Source organism: Lissotriton vulgaris, chromosome 4_1, assembly GCF_964263255.1.
Source record: "Lissotriton vulgaris chromosome 4_1, aLisVul1.2, whole genome shotgun sequence".
NCBI classification, from domain to species: Eukaryota; Metazoa; Chordata; class Amphibia; order Caudata; family Salamandridae; genus Lissotriton; species Lissotriton vulgaris.
Genome location: NC_141691.1, coordinates 890,447,387 through 890,467,273, shown reverse-complemented (window position 1 = coordinate 890,467,273; position 19,887 = coordinate 890,447,387). Strand labels below are relative to the sequence as shown.

The window sequence follows — 19,887 nt, the reverse complement described above, 5'->3', positions numbered from 1 at the left end:
ATTGAAAAGGGGAGCCATAAACAAGCGAAACAGATATCTGTTATTTTGCTGGATTCGATGCCATAATTGCTTTAGATGCAAATTATTCACTATCCAATGTCTCACTTTCTAATTAGAAACAAACCTACACCTATAGCATGCTGTTAATAATAGTTATAATAAAAATTAATTTGTTGCTGGATTACAATATTCTCATAATTAACAGTATCTAACTTTCCTGCATATGAGCTTTTAGCCGTGCTTTGCTATGAAAGTGTAAGGCATGGCTGAAGGAGGCTACAGCGCTGGTTGCAAAAAAAGACTACAAAAAACTTAGGCTTGAACACATATATAATCATTTATTGATCTGAGAATCCATACAAGGTAAACAAATGTTTACAATATCATATACAGTAAAGCGCTTCCAGGGTTTAAAAAAATGATTGTCACTCACCGTGCTTCACAGAATAAAAATGTTTTTTTTCTTAAATGAATAAATAATCTGATGAGCTCAAATTAATATTTACAATAAAAACAAATAAAAAAAAGCTTTGGATATATTAATTTCTTCTTGATCCTGTACTTCTCATTTATCAAGTGGAATTTTTCCACATTTCCTCTAAAACAATACAAATCTTAAAGAAACTATAAATCAACGAGGCTAACATGATTTTTTTTTTTACATTTGAATTCGTCAGTTTCGGTAAGCGACATACATAATGTCTCATGGTGAATGTGTAGGAATACAAATACAGCAAAAATAATACTTTATCATTCATAATGCCAGATCGCATTCTTCACGTAACAAAAAAATGTACATTAGGCTGGGACGCGGACATGGGATAACAGGCGACCAAAACAGAACAGAAAAATACAAATTCTTTCATAAGAATATATTTGTGCTCTTTCATTTGCCAGCTGGCTCTGCTGTGCCATCCAGTTGAGTGTTCCGGGTGCATCGGGGTGTCCAATACCGGTTCACTTCGAGTGTTGTCAAGCAGCAGCATTACAGCGGGAAATGGGCAGTGCAAAGCAGTTTTATAAACAGGTTTCCGGGCTCATAAAAAAAGAGCCAATTTTACAAAGCAAATAAAGCAGACCACAAAGAAGTCCCATTTTATGTATATAAAATGTTAGGACGCAACTTTCTTTGTTCATAGTGGAGGTGGCCAGTTGGTCAGAGGAGTTTTGTGTTGTTTTGTCCATCAGCCTGAATTCAAGTATTCCAAAGCCACTTCGTAGCAGAACTTGTACTGATCCTGTTAAAATAAGAATAGAGATAGAACAATTTAGTTTGCTTAACTAAAACATCCACACATTGTAATTGAGGATTTGGGGATCGATTTCAAAAATACAGGAACAGAAAACATGTCATTGATGATTTCCAATTTTTTCAGATACCTAGTAGCATAAGTGCAAAAATTCATACAACTTGGAAAGCAAATATTTAGAAACCTTTAATTACAGGCCAGTGAGATTGGAAAATGAACTTCATTAAATTTAAAGTACAGGCTGTTCGTTTCATTTACATGCATTATTCATTTAAAGGCTGAGCTGATCAATATATAAAATGTGGGATTCTCTGGCATAAATTTTGATGGAGGGCAGGCAAACCTCTGGAGTTAAGTCACCTCTGGCAATCAAGTAAGGTGCCTAGCTTAAACCAACCAGTGAAGAATTAAGTAATTAGTTCGAACGAGTCATTTTCTACAAATCTGTAAAAGTGCATCGCCCTTAGCATAGCGAGCCTATAAGACACGGGGAACATCCTTTACAACGTAACTTTTACCACGCAGTGCTCTTACAACGCAGGTTTTACTACGCATACCATTACAACGCATTACACTGGGGGGGCGCTCTAGGATAAGGAATACCTTTAATTTACTATCCAACACCTTCCCTAGTGTCCACGGGGACTGGAGTTGGAATAGTAAATTAAACTATTCACTATCCAGCACCCCAAAGTGTAATGCGTTGTAATGGTATGCGTAGTAAAACGTGCGTTGTAACAGCATGCGTGGTAAAGCATGCGTTGTAACGTCATACATCCATAAGACACTCCGTCAATAGCGAAAATCACTATTACATACTTGCTGATTTGGATTTTGTTCTGTGCAATATATAAAATGACACAAAAGAGAGGAGTCTTAGAATTGGACAGAGCTGCGACCTTTTAAGTTGCAATTTCCCAGCTGGGTTGTAGAGTAATACATTGGCTGAAGTTGATCATTTTTTAGAACACAACAGCATTCCCTATGAATAGGAAAGTGAGATGATGTACATTTAAAAAATAAACAAGAAATCGATGACTGCTTTCTGAAAACCCTCCGACGGAAGTTGTATGACTGATCTTCAATCACTTTATAAATCTATGCCCGTCAGACCAGCCATTGAGCTGGCAATTTAGGGAAACAACTTCACCATGCAGTCAATGGGTGAATTCAGACATGTGGCAGGTTAAGCAAAAGTCATGTTTTGTGAACTGAGTAATAGACGAATAAGAGTAAGAAATTTCATGGTTGCAGGTGGCAGTAATTAAGTTACACTCCTAGGAGAGATTATTTTACATTAAGTTCTGCAGAGGACTTTGAAAACTGGACGTGAAAGCATCATTTCAAGGTTTCAGTATCCCAGAGGGCTAGGAGAGAGGCAGTGTGTAAACGCGTATTCAAACGTTCTTCTTAAAACTGTTTAAAATGCTCAAATCCCAATCCAAGTGCAATACTCCAATCTGGGTGAAATTCTGAGACACAAATCTTCATCTCTCAATTTTTAAGGTCTTAAAATAAGTAAAAATAAAAACAAATTATATTTGGTTATCCTGAGAAGTACCAGAAACTCCTTGCTGAAATTTCCTACTTCAAAATGGGCATAGCTCACCCGTCTTACTATTTCAAATGTATTTTCACATAATATTCATATTTAGTGCTTTAATTAAATAAAAAAAGCTATTGGTGCTGGTATAACAGGGCTTCTTCATGGCAGTATGCTCTTCCTCCAAGTACCCTCATTTTGATAGTCAAAAAAGTGTATTGAAACCTGAATGTGATAAGTTTTATTATACAATTCATTTCCTTAAAACTTTAATTTTTCCTTCTATTTATTCTGACAATTCAATTCAAGGTTGTTTACAATCATTCTTCTCAAACTAGTTAGGTACTAAGTCTCCCAATTAAAAGAAACAAGATAGCGACTGGAACATAACAGAAAAGGTATCATTGCTGCAAACTAAGCAATTACTTTAGGCAGATTTAAGTATTAAAACTGTGGTGGGATTTGGTTGTTGCAAATTTGCCATTCATAGTTCATAAGTGGCAAAAAGACATGATTCCCCCAGTTTGGCTAGCATTTGTTACGTATACTAACGCAATTTGAGAATTTCTAAAGATAGCTGACAGCAAATGGTGTGTCATAGTTTTGGCTTCTAGTTCACAAAGCTGTAAGATCATTTATATTTTTTAGCTTTCATTACTAAAGATAGATATTATAAAACAAGAAGGCTCATGAATATTCATACTTCACCGTGCCTTATCACTTGCATTTAATGCTAGTGTGCATTTACACAAAGAAACAAACAATTCTTAACCTCTGAGATATGGGAATAAGCTGCCTTATTTCATAGCACGCCTGTGTTGGGAAAGATTGAGATCTATGAGAAATTCCCTTATAACACCCCTGATCTTATGTGTGTGTTATATTCTAAGGGCAATTCAGCAAAAGATACTAATTTAAGCAGCCATTAATGGAGAAACGTTATGGTTAGGTGACACAAAGGGATATAAAGACAGAGAGGTAAAAAATCACAGGTAAAAGTTTATCTCTTCCGAGGTTTTTGTTCCTTTCATTTCATCCGAGCTTTGTGAAATTAATTTGACGATTGCTCCTGTATGACTATTTATCTATTGCTATGAACTGTGATTACTATTTTAATGTTTTAATTATACATGTGGCTTTGCACTGTGCACTTTTATGGTTCAGACGAGCCGAAATCAAGTAGTATTTGGAATAGAAGTCTTTATCTCCATCTGCGGCTCACTGAACATACTGATTAAACATAGGAAAAAAGATATGATGAGAACACTCTTTTTGATTAAAACATATGTTTTGATTAGTATTAAAGCACAATACTTTATTTGCTATATCAGGCTAGGTGCACCTTCATAAGACTATCTAAAGGCAAAAAGGGTTAGGACAATGTCATAAATAAATAATTAAAATAGATATGGACTTTTATGAAGAGTTACAATGTTCTGCAATTTACCAGAGAATGAGGTTATAAACTCCCTAAAAACATTAACGTTCCTGGATTGGATAGTAATACGCTACATCAATCATACATTTGCTGGTCAGACCCTGGGTGAAGAAATGGATTGGTTTTGTTGTTCAGCAAGGACCCAGTAAAAGACTACATTGCTATATTTGTGGATTATCTGATCCGAATGTGGTTTATCTGCATGTGGAATAGCCCACTTGATTGCTGTCCTCTCTCAATGGGTAATGATTACTGTGATCTCCAAACCAGGTGGAGCCTGACTTTTCCAAAAAGCTACAAACCACTTTCATTCATAAATTCATTCATAAATAGAGGGTACGATCTGTGCTATCTATCTTGGCCGGAGATCTGCCTCTTACTAGTCTTCTCTTTATAGTCATAATGATCAAACAGGGTTCAAAAAGTATAGACTGTTACTAAACACAAGGGTGTGCTGGAGCATAATTTCATCTATACAAACTTCCACTTCCCTAGCGATTACGCAATTAGATGATGGGAAAACATTTAATCGGTTTTAGCTTAACATCCTTGAATGCTGAGAAAAAAAAATTCATCGTTGACATATATTCTGCATGAAGCCCCAAAGACATGCATTCATGTCAACGAGATGTTTCATTATTTTAGTTTGAGAAAGAGCACATGAAAGGGATTTATTCTTGCACTCCTTTGCTTTCGAAGTTCAATGTCTTTGAGAAAGTCCATTTCCTGTGTGTTTCCCCATTAATGTTTCACTTGTGTAATAGGGAATGGAGTCAACTGTGTTTGCATGAGGATACCCATACCACAGGCTCATTTTACATTTTAAGGCAAAATCAGTGACAGCTTCTACGTTATGGCAACCCAACTGAAAACCAGCAGAGGCAACCGACTGAAATAAAATGATAATAAAACATTTTTATTATCATGTTATTTTTTGGCCTGCAGGCTCCAAGCCAAGGGAGGGTCAGGGCCATCCATACTGACAGCAGCTGCAGCACCAGGAAGGAGGAGGGAGTAGTGGACTCTGCTAAGTGCGCATGACGGTTTGACAGGACCTCTGTGGCCGGCCAAAACATCATAGGCACTTAGCCTTTTTCATATTCTAGTTGTGTTGTACAGCCGGGTGGAGAACCAACACAGGCTCCCAGTCCATGTCTGAGCTCTGAACTAGGGTGCTCAGCATGGTATTGCCAGCATGACAGCAGCGCTGGGATTGGCATCCGGGAGCCTGCGCAATGAACAGCAGTTCCTGGACGTCTGGGAGGCGAGGATCGGGAGCAAGGCGGTGGCCGTCCGAGCAGGAGAGTGCAATTTTATATATATATATTAAAAAAAATGTTGTCATTCTTCCTCCCTCACCCCACCCCTTCACAATACGAGGCCGCTGCGAAAAAAAAGAATGACTACATTTTTCGATCATGTGAGTAGCAAAAAACGAATGCACAGGTTGTTCATTTTTAAAGGAAGCATTGTCCGTTGGAACAATTGCTTTGCTAAGTCCTTATTTCATACAAGTAAACAAATCTATTAGCAAAAAAGTAGTTTTAATCCATGTTATGCAATGGTTCCATAATCTATATTCACATTTTTAACACGATTCAAAAGCCTTGCTGTAACATGGAAAGGGGAAAAATGTGTTGAACAAGTTTTTTATAGTGTACCATAAAAGTGCAACATGGTTTGCAAAGGTATTTGCGCCACTGCAAAGCTTTTCTAAAACGAACCAAGGATTTTAAAGTTGTGAGGTGCCATTGAGCAAGCTACCTCCGAGAACTGTTGTTAACAATTCAGAGATGTGTGTGTTTTAAAAGAAGTGCGGCTTCTGCCTGTTACTGCACGCCTGCACCATGGGCTAATCCTGCATTGCCTTAACTGACCATGTAGCGGACATTGAACGCTACTAGCTGTTTTATATGTGACCAGTTGTAAGTTAAACTTTTTAAAGGAGGGTGTGTCTAGTTACTAATGTTTCAGGTATGACGCTGAGAATTTAGGAAACTATTTTGCAAGTAAAAAGTCACATAGTCAGACATCTGTGTTGCAAGACTATGGAAAACAATTTGCACCAATTCTCTGAAAAATGTTAACATCATTATTTCAGCGACGTAGTACCATGGCTGCGCAGAAGGAATATGGTGCAAAACAGCCATCACAATGACATATAATTCAGCACAAGGAGGTTGAATAAAAAAAAAAGTTTTTTATATATTTTTCCATTTTAGAGATATGAGACAAAACTGAGACCTCTTATTTCTCAGCTCAAGGTCGATGAAGTGAATTAATATTCCTGTCGGGGACAGGAAAATGAAAAAATACCAATGCTCCAAACCCGGCTTATTTGGACTCTCTCAGAAGACCCATTAGGACCCGCAAGCTTCCAAAAGTGAGCACTGTGCACTGTTTTTTTCTGCCTTCCATATTTATACAACCACGACTTTAAGACTTAGGACTCCACCTGCACAGCACATGAGCTGCCAATTGGTGGCAGCAAAATGTGAAGATTTCCTTTATACTGCATGGTACTGCAATCGGCCAATGGGGGAAGGGCATAAGGCCTTGGAAAGTATTTTGCTCTATAGGGCCCCTTCCCCATTAAGTTAGATCGTTTTCAGTGTACAGGTCGCAGTCACAAGAATCTCTCTGAGGAGAGAATATACATACTGTTTGGTAAATGATGGGTGGATAGGGTGTAGGAATTGTTAGTCTACTGGTTGACATCCTGCGGCTTACGGCACGCTTTTGCACCCTTCAAATAACACTTTCGATGAAGGGGCAATGGGAACGAGACTTCGAGGAGCTGTCGGGTAAGGGAACCTGCGATTTAGGCTGAATGTTGACTAATAAAATTGAACCTCCGGCACTGAATGTATTATGTATAGGAGGGTACTAATGGCGAACACTGGGAGAACTGACTCTGGTAACTGTATCAGGAAATGTTCATGCATACACTTTTGGATTGTCCTGAGATGAAGACATTTTGGTCTGGGGCGATGAGGCGTTTGTGGGCTTCCATTGCTCCCATGTGACAAAATATGCATTTTGGGTATATGGGGAGACCAGGAGGGTACCAGATACAAACCTATAATTTGTAATATGAGCATGGCTGAAGTCTGACAAAATACGGTGCAGCAATGGGGGTTTCAATCACACACACAGAAATGGGGAAGAAGTATGGTGCAGCAATTGGGGTCTCACACACACACAAAAATGGGGAACAATACGGACTGGTGCATGGTTCGTGTATTAAGGGTGGGCCTGACCACGCCACTTGGTAAAGATATGGGGCCCATGGAAGCACCACTGAGTTATTTCCTGCACATGTATGATTGAAAATAATCTGTTGGGACATTTGATGGATCACTGTAATGGCTGAACTGTACAGAACAACTACCATTGGAGAAAGTGATGTTTAGTACGCCTGTAGATGGGTCAGGCAGACTGTCCATCTGCTTGTTGGCATACATTACTACTGTAGGAAGGTAGGTAACAGTTTATGTTGGTATTAAACTAATAAAAACACGTTATAAAATATACCACTGTAAAGACCCCCTGACTCAGAACAGCGATGGGAATTGGACCAGGGGAGGAAAAGCATTGAACATCCAATAAACTGTCTCTTAGGGTGGATCGGGGCAGTACCTCACTTTCATTCCTAGTGACATGAAAGTCTGAAGAATGTTGGAAGAACTTTGACCGAATAGTGTTGTCTATTACCTTCAAGGAAACTGTAGGGCTCTTTGTGGCGACTGACCCAGAACAGGTGAGGTTATACCCAACTATGGGTGCTAAAGAAACCCAGAATTCTGAATCTCCTAGAAATATCCTAGCCATGGCGGATCACGAGGCCAGTGCATTGTGGAGATGTATCCTAAGGCTAGCACATCTTGGAATCTCTTTTTTCAAGTTGATCAGCTGCACTGCAGTTCAAGATGCCTCACTGAGGGTTGCAACAGGGTCAAGTTGCAGATTAGAAGCTTCGAAGCCAGCTCATAGTACCCTTAGGCGCACAGCTTTTAGCTCAAACACCTACTCCAAAGCTAGCACCTTGAGGCATCTCAGCATTCATGTCTCGAGCAAAAATTGTCAACCTTCTTAACCACGCGCAAACAATGGGGATTGCCCATGGAGTCTATTGGACCTGATTTTGATGAGTCGTTCGGACGCCAACTTAACTTCTGAGCATCGCTCCAAACTAAATCTAGTGTGATGTGGCTCGAAGACTCCAGTGACCGATGTGATCCAGTGCCGTGCATGAACCTCTTGCATTCTTCATCACTAAGGTTTTGATTCCTCACTGAACATCACAAGCAAGGTTCAACAGGCATAACTACTAAAACAGATGCAGGTTTGACAATGATTTGATGTGACATGTTTTAGCCAGTTAATGCTTGAACTTCATAAAGTTCACTTGGCTCATGCTACACTGATTGTTTAGCAACCATGTTTGATGCTAAACAATCACTGATCGAACTTTAATCATTTTTGCTTTTTTGGACTTTAACGATATTGTGTCTTAACTAAATTTGCGTTTGACCTTGATGATCTTTATTAAAACATCCTTAGCTATTGCGTGACATAAGCAACAATCCCTAGAGAATAGCCTCAGAGCAGTGCAGCAGCCCTCGCATCAGGGAAAACTACCAAAAGGTGCTCGGGTTATCTTTTTTCTGTAACCAGCTGTGACCTGTTGCCCAGTTAGTGGTCCATGCTTCCTTTCTGATTACAGATACAGTCCCCGGATGTATAAAGTATTATCCATTTCATAAACCAAGGGCTTTAAGTGGGCCGGGTCTTGCTGATGCTCAGCACCGACAGTTCTTAAAAGCAGGTGCTGAGACGGGGCCCTATCGGGCTCTCCATTTTTGCCCTCACCATCATCAAGGTGAAAAAAAAAATCTTAACTCTGCAGCAGTGCCACCCTTCACTGCCTTTGATGTAGCATCAGAGAGTAGTTCTAGTTCTTTTACAGTCTCATCATTTCAGAACTGAGGCATTTTCAATATTCTATACACCAAATCCATAGTTGTTGCTTATTTATCTTATACAACTAACAACCATCTGCAAAGCCAATGTTGTAGGTGTAATGTTACTTGTTGTATTATATATCTGCATGCAATGACAGCTGCAGCAAAATACCAATTGGGAGGCACACTATGCTAAGCACAGATACTTAACTTACTTTTCAAGCCATGTCTTATTTCCATTTGCCACGCTCTTTTGAGAGACCCCAGTTTTTTCATCCCACTTAAAGCCCTGAATAAACCTACATCTCCCTTAACCTCGGACTCGGCTCCAAAGACAGCCTCTGACAATATGTGAACAGATAGCAATTAAAAATAGAAGAGGTGACCGAGGTGGGCATAGCAGGCCGCTTGGGGCTCAGCTAAGGACTCTGACGCCTACAATATCACACTCCTTAACAGATGCTTTCTTGCTGGGGTGTTTAATACGGTACAAGCTCTCTGCCTCGTAGTTGTATCAGGGAACTTTTGATTAAAGTAAAAATACAAAGAACAATAGCATGGTTCACAGACTGAAGGCAGAGTGAACAGAGAGATCATTGTGCCTCAAACGGTGCACGCAGGGAAGTGAGCTGAAAACATGTCTCCTCAGGCACTCAGGACTGGGAGTGTTCAGCAAGGTCTGTACGAAGTGACGGCACTAGAGAGCACGGGGCCGTCTAGACGGCCCATCTCCCCACCTGTAAACCCTGCAACGGCTGAACCCAAACTCTCCCTGCTCTTTGCGAGTGCGACTTTGTAAAGTCAGGCCTCTAACATGAAGTTGGTGCATAACCCTCGCATGTGCCTACTCAGTGGGCCCCCGTATATACTTACTGTTTATTAATAACAATATTAATAACATACTGGTTGTACAATCTTCATTTGCGAACTTTAGCCTTAAATCATGCACATCACATTACAGTTTACGACACCTTCCCGTGGTACAGGTGTCTGTCTCTCGTGCACCCATCAGTTCGTAAATGGCACTTTTGTACAACCAGTTCTTAATCAGTTTCTTGGTGTTCCGGTAGTTGGTTGGCCACACCCCTTTTGGGTGTCGTGGAGGGGAGCTTCTTTGCCTGGAGTTAGGTCCCCAGCTCGCTACCATTTGAGCCCTGCCGTCCGGCCGGGTCTGGGCCGCGAGTGCCGTCTCCGTTTTTTCCTCCCCTCCTTTGTGCGGCCACGTCACCCTGCCGTACGGCATTGAAAAGTGAGTGGCCCTCCTCCTACACACCGCCCACCGGTGTGTTTGGTTAGCCAACGATTGTAGGATTTCCGCCAACGCTTTTCCCACTGTCCAGCACTGCGACTCTGCTGTTCCTTAGGTGTGGGTGGGTGGGCTTCAAACGATGTCGTTGTCGCGCCGCTCTCCCAGCTCCCTCGAAGACGTTGTGATTCTGGCTGGGGAGCGGCGGTGCTTAAATCCCCTTGAGCCCCCTATGGGCTCCAGGTGAGACCCCCATTGATTGGGGGGTTCAAAGGTAGCAAGTTTAGCCATTGGTCGCCCCCCATGGGCGCCGAGGTCACAAGGTCACTTCCTGTCGGGGTGGCTGGTGCGCACCCCGTTTCCGCCACCCCTGAGCCCCTTATGGGCTTCAGGTGAAACCCCCTTTGATTGGGGGGTTCGAAGGTAGCAAGGTTGGCCATTGGTCGCCCCCCGTGGGCGCCAAAGTCCCAAGGTCACTTCCTGTCGGGGTGGCTGGTGCGCACCCCGCTTCCGCTGGTCCAGGCCGCTTCGGGGCGCCCAGGACCAGTTCCATCCCCCTGTTGGCACAGCGTGGGTTATGGCGCCGGCCTTTGAGCCTCCCCCACCCTGCGGGTGGGTGCGGCGGCCTCTGCGATAACCCTCGCATGTGCCTACTCAGTGGGCCCCCGTATATACTTACTTGCCGGTCGGCATCTGCATTCCTCCCCCATCTCCACGACCATCCTAGCAAATAATGTCAGCCAACAATCTCAGCTCTTGTTGATGGTCATTGCTGGCCGCAGATTTATTAATAACAATATTGCTTATTAATAACAATATTAATAACATACTGGTTGTACAATCTTCATTTGCGAACTTTAGCCTTAAATCATGCACATCACATTACAGTTTACGATACCTTCCCGTGGTACAGGTGTCTGTCTCTCGTGCACCCATCAGTTCGTAAATGGCACTTTTGTACAACCAGTTCTTAATCAGTTTCTTGGTGTTCCGGTAGTTGGTTGGCCACACCCCTTTTGGGTGTCGTGGAGGGGAGCTTCTTTGCCTGGAGTTAGGTCCCCAGCTCGCTACCATTTGAGCCCTGCCGTCCGGCCGGGTCTGGGCCGCGAGTGCCGTCTCCGTTTTTTCCTCCCCTCCTTTGTGCGGCCACGTCACCCTGCCGTACGGCATTGAAAAGTGAGTGGCCCTCCTCCTACACACCGCCCACCGGTGTGTTTGGTTAGCCAACGATTGTAGGATTTCCGCCACGCCGCAGGGAGGCGCACGTCTTTCTGCGGCTCCCCCCTTTGCCCCTTGGTTCGTGGCTACCTACTTACCCCTTTTTCTTGCTCCTTTTCAACGACAACCCGCGAGCATCATTGCGCCCCACAGGTTGCCCCAGAACACCTCCATTCCTTTATCGGACAGATGCACCCCATCTTGTCCATATAGCTCTGGGCGGCCTGGGTGGATGAGGCCGTGCCGGATTGATTCCAGGCCGTTGGTTGCGCAGAACTTGTGCATGGCGGTATTTAGCTTGCGCCTTGCGTTGTCCACCGCTTTATTTGAGTCGGCACCCCTCCAGTGCCTCCTGCTGATCATTTCCGACCACACCACTGTCGTGGTCCCCAGCCACGCCGCCGCTTTGGCGATATCCCTCTGGATGGCTTGGCCCACCGCTTCAGGTGAAACCCCCTTTGATTGGGGGATTCGAAGGTAGCAAGGTTGGCCATTGGTCGCCCCCCGTGGGCGCCAAAGTCCCAAGGTCACTTCCTGTCGGGGTGGCTGGTGCGCACCCCGCTTCCGCTGGTCCAGGCCGCTTCGGGGCGCCCAGGACCAGTTCCATCCCCCTGTTGGCACAGCGTGGGTTATGGCGCCGGCCTTTGAGCCTCCCCCACCCTGCGGGTGGGTGCGGCGGCCTCTGCGAGAATCAAGATAGTGAAAGGCAAACCGTAATTTCACATTTTAGCAAAAAAAATACTAACACATAGGTCGTTCAACTTTTCAGTCAAAAAGCGGGGTGTCAGGACAAGTCCAGTGATCCTAGTGAATAATATGGAAGCGGAGGTGACACACTCAACAGACACAAGCCTGCTGGGGAAGTTCAAACACTACATGCAGCTTTGCACCAGTTCAAGCACTCACACCATGTAATGAAGAGACAGAGGGGAAGTCGAATGCATACACTGAACATCATGTCAGATTCTTACATATATCACATTTATCAAGGTTTGTTGTTACAATGGAAATCAGCTTTTTGCACGCCAGGGCACTTTGGTATTACAGAAGGGGCACTGACACTTGTGCAGCAGAAAATGTGCTCTTGCGTGATCTCAAGGTGGGACCCTTCATTTGCATAGGGGTATGGCCCACTGCAAAGGACAGGATCATTTGCCTTTAAGCCCATTACAGAAACGGGTGCAGGGGCAAAGAAACTATTAGCAGGCACACTGATTGTGTGCCACAGGGCACAAGTTCTATAAAAAGTGGTGTGGGGACTGACAATATGCAAATGAACCAATGACGCCACGTGCTCAACGTGTCCCGCTGTCTGAAAATTACACCGGGACACGTTCAGCTTATTTCTGTGGGGCCCAGCTTCTTGGCAGGGGGGATGGCGTCCACCTAGTGAAAAGAGTGGGGGGACGCCGTCCACCTGCGTGTACCCCGACTCGAGCCCTGGTGTGCCACATAGAGATGGCAAACAGTCACTGTGTCCCCAGACACTGCCGACTCCCAGGGACACCCACCCTTCCAGTATCCCGCTGCAGGTAGAGTCCGTCACTGCGCCCACCTACATGGGGATCTTTATCCCCTTAGAAAATAAGGTCGGTTGCTACCTGCACAGGGATAGGCAGAACAGTCCGTCTTTCACTCCTGTGTCAATCCCTGCACAGCCACGGACTTGCACCTGTGCTGGAAGCAACGTACTTGCTGTTATAAAGCACACTGCGTGCGTCTGACACACAGACGTATGGGAGGAAAACGGCACAGCATGGGTCGATAAGCCATATCCATACTGCGGCCTTATGGGTTCTCAACCAATGCGAGGACAGAGTTTTATTGACGTGTCTGTGTTCACAACCTCATTGTACGTGATGACGTATTTAGAAGCACGTACCAAGAGATCCACCATGTTAGGTTTGTTGTTCCTCAGGGTCTTCACCGCGTGGAATACATCAACCGCTCTCTGGTGTCGCAGCATTTCACAAACAATACTGATCGCGCAGAATGTCCCACTGCGGCCGCCACCGTTTCTGCAATGAAAAAAAAGTGTTGCTTTAAGTGCTGGCTGCATCGCCATGAAACCGTCCAGTAAGTACTAAACCAACATGTTTGAAAATGTGTGTTTTAGATCACATGATTAGTGGTCCATGTACGCTAGTTATCTTCACTCGGGAAGGCAGAAGCTCCTCCCTCGTCAGAAATAGTGGTGTTCTTGGTCGCTAGCTACGCTCAGACGCACGGTCATATACGTAGAGTATCTGTAAATAATTTGATGGGTGTTTATAACACAAGGAACTCTGCCACTCTCAAACTGCAGAAGGGCGCCCTGGCCAAAAAACTTCAAGCATGACGAAGAATCTACCCCTACCCCAACTCACATATTCGTATAAACCAAAATCGAACTTTAAATCTTTATTTTACATTTCTTTGTTAGATCTTGTTCATGAAAGGCCATTGGTCGAAAGTTTAAATAAAATCTAACCAATATTACTAGAAAACTGAATTTACCTAGTAATATCCGGTGTCCTAATGGTATCGTCTTGGAGAAGCGATAAATCATGTTACTATAATGTTATTTTAAACATAGCCACTAGATGGTGGTAAAACCTTTTTAACTGGCGATGCCAGCTTTAGGAAGAACTGTTTCCTCTGCATTCAAAACGACCTGCCAACTTCTATGTAAATGAGTACGGTTGTAAACTTATGATTATGTCATTATGGTTAAAACAATGTAGAGTACGGTTGTATGATTATAGGTGGAATGTTAAGTTCAGTTGTAAGCTTATGATTATGGGTGGAATGTAGAGTGCGGTTGGAAGCTTATAACTATAGGTGGAATGTACAGTACAGTTGCAAGCTTATGATAATGAGTTTAACGTAGACTAAGGTTGTAAATGTATGATTATGGGTGGAATGCAGAGTGCGATTGCAAGCTTATGCTCATGGGTGGAAAGTAGAGTACAGTTGTAAGCTTATGATTATGGGTGGAATGGAGAGTACGGTTGCAAGCTTGTGATCATGGGTGGAACGTAGAGTATGTTGTAAGCTTATGATTATAGGTGGAATGTAGAGTACGGTTGCAAGCTTGTGATAATGGGTGGAACGTAGAGTACGTTGTAAGTTTATGATTATAGGTGGAATGTAGAGTACGGTTGCAAGCTTGTGATCATGGGTGGAACGTAGAGTATGTTGTAAGCTTATGATTATAGGTGGAATGTAGAGTACGGTTGCAAGCTTGTGATCATGGGTGGAAAATAGACTACGGTTGTAAGCTTATGATTATGGGTGGAACGTAGAGTACGGTTGCAAGCTTGTGATCATGGGTGGAACATAGACTACGGTTGTAAGCTTATCATTATGGGTGGAATGCAGAGTGCGGCTGCAAGCTTGTTATCATGGATGGAATGTAGACTATGTTATAAGCGTTTGATTATGGGTGGAATGTAGAGTGCGGCTGCAAGCTTATTATTATGGCTGGAACGTAGAGCACGGTTGCAAGCTTATGATCATGGATGGAACATAGAGTACGGCTGCAAGCTAATGATTATGGGTGGAATGTAGAGTACGGCTGCAAGCTTTTGATTATGGGTGGAATGTACAGCACGGTTGCAAGCTTGTGATCATAGGTGGAATGTAGAGTAAGTTGTAAGCTTATGATTATTGGTGGAATGTAGAGCACGGGTGTAAGCTTATGATTATGGATGGAACGTAGAGTACGGTTGCAAGCTTGTGATAATGGGTGGAATGTAAAGTACGATTGTAAGCTTATGATTATGGGTGGAATGTAGAGTAACAGCTGTAAGCCTATGATTATGGATGGAACGTGGAGTACGGTTGACAGCTTGTGATCATGGGTGGAATGTAAAGTACGATTATAAGCTTATGATTATGGGTGGAATGTAGAGTATGGCTGCAAGCTTGTGCTCATTGGTGGAACATAGGGTACGGTTGCAAGCTTGTGATAATGGGTGGAATGTAAAGTACGATTGTAAGCTTATGATTATGGGTGGAATGTAGAGTACGGCTGTAAGCTTATGATTATGGATGGAACGTAGAGTACGGTTGCAAACTTGTGATCATGGGTGGAATGTAAAGTACGATTATAAACTTATGATTATGGGTGGAATGTAGAGTATGGTTGCAAGCTTGTGATCACGGGTGGAATGCAGAGGATGGTTGTAAACTTATGATTATTGGTGAAATGTAGAGTACGGCTGTAAGCTTATGATTATGTATTGATCATGAAGTATGGTTGCAAGCTTGTGATCATGGGTGGAATGTAAAGTATGATTGTAAGCTTATGATTATGGGTGGAATGTAGAGTACGATTGTAAGCTTATGATTATGGGTAGAATGTAGAGTGCGACTGCAAGCTTGTGATATTGGGTGGAATGTAAAGTACGATTGTAAGCTTATGATTATGGGTAAAATGCATGGTACGAGTGGTGTATCAAGTGTGAAGGTCGAATGGGCAAAGGAAAGGGCACCTTACTGTCACATTCTAAGAGACTGGAGCTATGGTATTTCCTACTCACAGACAAATGCTGCTAAAGCCTGGACCTCTACTTGATCCTTTTCTCAGACAGACCAGTGACACCGGGGGCGGGGGCGTGTCAGAAGAAGCATCTCATTAGAAAGAAGGCTCTGAACTAAAAGGTTGTCTAGGCCTCAGTTTAAAATGGCTGTCTAATATAGAGGGGAAAAACGGATCCTTGTCCAATCCTGCCTCTCTGACAATCAGCATGTTCCCAGAAAGTTCCTTTTTTCATGACGTCTTATTGGGTGTTAAGAGCTACTGTGACATCATTCTACACCCTTTGAATGCACCCAAGACAGACAGATATTATGCCTCTGTCTTAAAAAAAGTAAATTTTACTGGAAATGGGCAATAGAGTGGGTACGTTTGTTTCAGGGCTGACTATTGTCATAATAACTAGTGGAACCCATCTGTTTTTTGGAGTGCCCAAAAAACATGCAAATAAAACTGAAAATCACTGATTTAATTTGCTTCTAAAATATCGCTTGTGGCAAACCTGCCTTGATTTTTTCATTCATTCGGTCGATGTGCACACCCGTGCTACCCTTCAAATACTTTTGCATCAGGAAATGTTTGAAATACACTCTTTATACATAGGTGCTGGATTGAATGTTAGACTGTCTTCTAACAAACTGCTGCTTATTCTTTTAACATGGAGACTGGTGTTTACTTCTGTTTCGCTAACTACAAAGTGAGAGGATTTTGTAATGAAAGGTATGTGACAAGCTTGTTGAGTGAAAGGAAAGGCTGTAGGATATTTATATTTTTCCCAACACACAACAAAACAAACTGTATACATATTTCATAGTGTGTCATTTAGGAAAGGAGAAATGAAGCACTTTCTCTTGTAATCCTACAGTGTAATGACATCAAAAATAATTGAGACACTTTACTTGGTGATGCGCAAATGTTAAATCAGTGGCGCCTGCCACCAAGTATCACAGGTGGGATAGGGGTGGTGGGAGAGGAAAATACATTTAAAAAATGACTTACCTTGCTACCTGGCCGCAGCCGTCCTCCTCTATTCCGGCTTGAATCAGAAAACACAAACAGGCTTCCCCAGCCAATCACAACGCTGCAAAGCAGCATTTTGATTGGTCTGAGAGCTGTGGTTCGGCACTCAGACAGGCAGTGGCAATCTGTGCATGTTCCTCACCAGGGTGTGCATTACAGCCTGGTGGGGAACATAGAAAGTACGCATGACTGTGTGGCCGGGCCAAGATGGCCGGCCAAGCAGTCATGCCCATTTAAGTGCCCATCACTCCTTCTCTTGCTGGCTGTGACACAGCCAAACCCCGCCCCGTAAACCGGAAAAATAAAATGGTAATAACCTAGTGTTATTATCTTTTTCTTTTATCCACTGCTCGAAATGCAGTGGGGCGACGCTCCTCGGCCTCAGCAGAGGAGCCGCCGCTGTGTTAAATGTTTACTGAAACCAGCTTTTCATACATTATTAGAGCGCTGTATGGTGCTGTTGGTAAAACTGCACGAGTGTGCTAATTTAGGGGCACTTTGAATGGATTGTGCTGTTCATAGAGTGGTGGAGAAGTGTGGCTCAGGGGTTAGAGGCGGCAGACCCGGAAGCTGAGATCGGCCCTGGACCAGGGTTCAATTCCCCGCCTCGGCGGGTCTTGGGCTAAAAAATTCCACGGACTCGATAATTCTCGCTCCGGTGCCTTCTCGACTCACGGGTTCACACTCTGCGACTCTGGGCAATAGCTTGCTTAATCTCCACAACGGCCCCTCGCAGCGGGATGCCTGGCTTTCACCTTGTGGATACCCTGCCGGGGTTATCTCACAGGGGAATACCAGGACGGGTTCCCTAAGCAAGCGCCGGGAAACCCACTGCGGGTAGCTGTGCGCTATATAAGCTCAAATACATAGACAACGGTGCAACACCACACCATGCTTCAGTAATGTATTTGTGACAGTGTACTCCAAAATGCACCACCAGATACCTACCATAACCTTACCACTCTCCTGCCGAATGTACCTGGCTCATTTGCTACACTTCTTGTTTGTGTGATGTTTGGATTTTTCACAGTCCTTATGCCTAGACAGTGATGTAACACTGATGGCAGCAGCCCAACTCTGATTATTGTTACAGCACCGCTGAATGTATAAGGAATACAATGCTATCCTTTTCATTGTCGCAAGCTCGCTGTCAAGAATTTGCAACAATGTTAATTGAATCACATGTGTGTATATCAATGCTTTTACATTTCATAGGATTACTTCGGATCATAAACAGTTCTTAATGCCCCGGAAGTAAAGGCTCTTGTCAAAGCGTCAGTACAGGTTATCATATCCACATCTCAGTAATACCCAGAAACCAACAGTGGTTTCTTTATAAGGGGACAGGGGCGTTGACCCCCTACTGCTGCGAGCCACTATGTTTAGAGGCTATTTGTGACTAATGAAAATAGCCCTGTATGGCCTATCTCCATTCATTCTGTTTCCTTGTGGGCGGGGCTACGGAGCTCAACGTGGCGGGACAGCAGCTGATGCTGAAACTCATCTGCTCATGCCAGACTGGCCAGTATTTTTGCTGTGGCCAATCTGGCTTCCCCATTGAAGGCTACCATGGAGCTGCGTCCGCAAAGACACAGTCCCATCGGCCTCCAATGGAGCGTTATACTAGCAGGCCCTAGCCAATCCTAGCACTGCTCTTATGCTGATTGGTATTCTATGCAGCATAAGAGCAGTGCTTTAACTGGCTGGGGAGATCTGACTTATTTTCCCCCGACTAAGCTACAGCTTCACAAGCAGGCAGCAAGGTGGCAGGATTAGCTTGGGGACTCCGAATGCCTGCACTGGTCAAGGTAAGTCTTTATAATATTTACATTTATGCCCACTATTTTTAAAGTCAGTAGCTGCCACTGCCAGCAATACTAAACGTGAATGCGATTTCGCTGCAACGTGCTGAAGGCCACAGGAGAGAAAGGGCGCGCAAATCGACCGCTGGATTCTTGGTTCCTTTCAGAGCTGAAAGGTCATTTTTAAATCCAACAGTGTTTTTTTTAATATCACGAACAATGGGAACCTGCGTCTATCCTCAGTCAAAAAACAAGAGCTTAGCATCTCGACATAAACCTAAACCGTAGGGGGAAGAGGTACAAAGCTGTGCTGTGTCCCCTCAGAGCACATCACAATAATAGGACCTATAAAAAGGAAGCTTGCAGCTCATCCTTCATCAGATGCGTCCACTGACCTGCTATAATATAAATAATGGTCGTACCCTATTATTTGATGCCTAGCTGGTCTTACATTATGACTTTGATAGAGAGCCCAGGCAAAAGAAGCAGAAGCGTGCTTTACAACACCTAGTTAACAATAACTACAAAGAAGAAATACTTAAGGGCTCCATTAGGAGTTGCTCTTTGCAGATGTGCCGAAGTTACCAGGTCCACAGTCACCCATTCTGCATGCGAATTCCATATGTGTGGGGTAATTCCACTCCTATTTTCAGTGCTTAAATTGAGCTGGTGCTTGCTGGTGGGGTGAACTGGCACATAGTTTTGGGGGCCTGCATGATTGTTCCACATCAGATATTTACACAGCGGAAGAGCGGGAAAATACACAGAAGGAAGAAAAAGATGCCAAAACCACCAGAAAGGAAGAAAGCAGGAGCCTGCACGCGTCAGAAAAGGGCCAGGGAGTGTCCGGCAGTTCATTAAAGAAGCCCAAGATAGTTTTAAGACTA

At 43.6% G+C, this 19,887-nt stretch overlaps 1 protein-coding gene across 1 annotated transcript in view; it reads right to left on the bottom strand.

Annotated features, from left to right (window-relative positions):
- Window positions 1-314: 314 nt before the first annotated feature.
- The window catches only part of PTPRM (protein tyrosine phosphatase receptor type M), a 1,525,420-nt gene continuing 1,505,847 nt past the window's right edge, over window positions 315-19,887 (bottom strand). Inside the window, exons 34-35 of the mRNA XM_086967355.1 lie at window positions 13,542-13,677; window positions 315-1,238 (exon numbers count right to left, since the gene is read on the bottom strand). Of these exons, the coding sequence (XP_086823481.1) occupies window positions 1,185-1,238; window positions 13,542-13,677 (190 nt within the window). The 3' untranslated portion in view covers window positions 315-1,184. The remainder of the gene's footprint in view (window positions 1,239-13,541; window positions 13,678-19,887) is intronic.